Source organism: Epinephelus moara, chromosome 8 (assembly GCF_006386435.1).
Source record: "Epinephelus moara isolate mb chromosome 8, YSFRI_EMoa_1.0, whole genome shotgun sequence".
Taxonomy (NCBI): Eukaryota; Metazoa; Chordata; class Actinopteri; order Perciformes; family Serranidae; genus Epinephelus; species Epinephelus moara.
In genome coordinates this window covers 1,179,108-1,182,534 of record NC_065513.1, presented here as the reverse complement: position 1 = coordinate 1,182,534, position 3,427 = coordinate 1,179,108, and the positions used below count along the sequence as shown (strand labels likewise).

General features: G+C 41.2%; 1 protein-coding gene across 1 annotated transcript in view; it reads left to right on the top strand.

The window, feature by feature from the left end:
• cacna1ba (calcium channel, voltage-dependent, N type, alpha 1B subunit, a) overlaps window positions 1-3,427 on the top strand; it is a 783,270-nt gene that overhangs the window by 706,144 nt on the left and 73,699 nt on the right. The window contains exon 49 of the mRNA XM_050050840.1: window positions 1,328-1,447. Within this exon, the coding sequence (XP_049906797.1) occupies window positions 1,328-1,447 (120 nt within the window). The remainder of the gene's footprint in view (window positions 1-1,327; window positions 1,448-3,427) is intronic.

The window sequence follows — 3,427 nt, the reverse complement described above, 5'->3', positions numbered from 1 at the left end:
GCATCTGGCAGGACCACAGCAGCAGCACAACCACACACGTCACACTATCCAGGCACCGCTGCAATGCGAGTTAACCTGAGAGACAGTGGAGCACAAAGGCTCCGGAGAAGAAGCCGAGTTAGTGACATCCAGAATGCATCCAGAATGGTTAGCAAGATGCAGTAATAGGACCCGAGAGAGAGAGAGAGAGAGAGAGAAGGAGAGAAAGTGTCCGGTGTATTATAGGGGGTCCTCCGGCAGACTAGGCCTAAGTCAGCCTAACTAGGGGCTGGTACAAGGCAAGCCTGAGCCAGCCCTAAAATTTCATCATAAACCAATCAAAGGCAGAGTAGGGTGGGTATTCACAAGCACACAAGCAGGATTGTCAGGTCCGCTTATTAGCTGCGACTTTGGGCTTGTTTTTTGTAAAGTCCCGGGTTGCGTTTTTTTGGGCTTGTTTCTAAAGTGGAGTTGCTTATTTGGGCATGCTCTCTAAAAGTCGCCTTTATGTATCCAACTAATAAGTTATTTAAATGCATGATAGTATGTCGGACTGCAGGATGTTTCCACAGCTCCGCTCCCTCCGACCCTCTCCTTCTCCACATACACACAGGTGATGGTCAGTCAATGAGACGTTTCACATTTAAATTGCGCGATTAATGGAGGTTCTTTAACTAGTGTAGATAAGTGTACAATGTTTTATAATGATGATTTATTCTATTAGGTGTCAATTTCATTCATTTAGCATATTCAATGTTGAGTTTCATTACATACAGTTGAGTTTCATTACATACAGTTCCATTAATGGGGGGGGGGGGTACCCCATTCATTCCAATGAAAGTTGCTCAGTGGCACATGAAGCCAAAAAAGCTCTATTTCTGCAGTATGAAATTACCCGCATGATTGGCACTGCTTCCACACTGTGTGGCCCATGGATACACAAATCCCTGCTGCAATGTGCTGACGTGCTGAATCAAACCAAGTCAAGTCAGCACATGTATATTGAAAAACAGCATTACTCACCACTCTGCTGCTCTGAGTCTCATGGTTATTATGTAAGATCATTGTTTGAAAACTGGCCTTTATTTGAAAATGTATTTTATGTGTGGTGTTTGCAGGGTGAACTAAGTTTATGTAAACATTGCCCTGTGTTTTTGGGAGTCTGTTTGAAAAGACTGCTGAACAACACTGTTGCTTCAGGTGAAATAAATAGAAAAAGAGAAATTAAAAACAATTAGTCTGCCCCACCATTATTCCCCTACTGATGTTGAGGGGATTGTGTGTGTGTGTGTGTGTGTGTGTGTGTGTGTGTGTGTGTGTGTCTGCATGCGTGCACGTGCGTGTCCAGGAGTCAGTGGAGATGAGGAAAATGAAGACCAGTGCCACTAGTGTAATTCCAGTACCTGGCTCAGGTCTTGAGAACCAGGGCAAAGCTGCTTCTATGCCGCGACTCAATGCTGAGCTGCAGGTAACTCCTCATCCTCATCACACCTTTGTTCATTTTGATTTGGTTTTAGTTTTAGCTATTTGATGAAAATGCAATGTTATTTTCTTTTATTTTATCATTTTTTCTTTTTAGTTATCATTCAACACTGCTAGTTTTAGTTAACAAAAGCTAAAAACCTCTTAGTCTAGTTTCCATTGGGAAAATTTTAGTGTCATTTTTGTTGTGCATTTTTATGCCTCTGTGTCAGAAATAACTGTGGCCGAATGCATTGTGTTTTCAGGTTGTCCGTCCATTTGTCCATCCACTCCATTCTTGTCAATGCGATATCTCAAGAATGTCGTAAGGGAATTTTTTTAGATTAAGATGTCAACCTATACTCAAGGATGAGCTGACTTTTGCAGTCAGAAGTCAAATATCCCTGTGACCTCAAATAACACGTTTTTGGCCATAACTCAAACAATTCTATCTGATTATGACAAAATGCAAAAAAATCTTTTCTGGCTATGATTCGGCACATAATTTAGGAGCAGAAGGGGAGACATTTGGTCAGATGCTGCATTGGTGATACTAATCTTAAAACTGTGCTGATTGTATAGATCTTCTCTGTATGATGCATCCATGCTTTAGAATTTGTAGCTTCTTTGCAACAACGTCTATAATTGAAGCATTGTTTACTGTCATGGCTACCTATGAGTCTGGACAGACATGGATGTAAACTGTAACTGCAACTTGACTGGCTGGTAGGGGCATTCAACATTAAGGTGTTAATCCTAGGTCTTCTCCTATTTAGTTGTGTTTCAATCAATCAATCAATCAATCAATCAATTTTATTTGTAAAGCCCAATATCACAAATCACAATTTGCTTCACAGGGCTTTACAGCATACGACATCCCTCTGTCCTTTGGACCCTCACAGCGGATAAGGAAAAACTCCCCCCCCCAAAAAGAAGGTGAAGCTATTATTAAGGAAAGTGCATTTTGGCTCATAACTCCCATATACTTTGTCGCACATTCAAAAACCTTATATCCACGCGTTCAGTGAATTGTGCTGAATCTCGTGATATAGGCCACGCCCATTTCCGCCTGGTGTTTTTTTCCTGCAAATTCGCAAAATGTTGCAAACCTACTTTTTCGAACTCCTCCAGGCAATTTCACCGATTTGCACAAAACTTTGCACACAGCATCTGTATTGTCTCGTGACAAAAAGTTATTAAAAGAATTTCGATATTCCAAACAATACTCAAGTTATTACATAGCAACTTCCTGCAGATTTAGTACAAAACAGGAAGTGTTGCATATCTCCACATTGGTGTGTCCGAATGACATGAAACTCAGTTTCCTACTTCCTGATGAGGCCCTGAGGCTCAGTGCAAAATTTCGGGTGATGACCACAAGGTGGCGCTCTTTAAATTTAAGTATTTCATATCTCAACATCGGTTGGGCGGATTAACACGAAACTTGGTATGATTATTGTCAATGCCCTCCTGAGGATATCTGATGAAGGACTTACCGATCAGCCACTAGGTGGCGCTCTGGTGGCCGTCTAATTTAATATTTGGCACTGCGCCAACACCATAACACTCATGGAAATAAAATTGATAGGGGTGGTATAGACTGGCCCCTGTAACTCACACACCAAAAATGACCAGCAGGTGGCGCTATTTTCAATGCAAAAGCGTTTTTGGCTAATAACTCCCACATAATATGTCGCACATTGTTAAACCTTCTATTTACGTGTTCTCTGAATTCAGCTGAATTGTGTGGTGTAAGCCACGCCCACTTTCGCGGTAACTTTCCATTCGCTAAATCGCAACAAATGAAAAACGTACTTTTTCGAACTCCTCCTAGGCGATTTGACCGATTTGCACCAAACTTTGCATGTAGCATCTGTCAACCCTCCTGACAAAAAGTTATTAAAAGAATTTTGATCGTCCATTAAACGGCCAAAATATAAATCAACAAATTCCTGCACATTGTTTTCAGAACAGACAGTCTTTCATA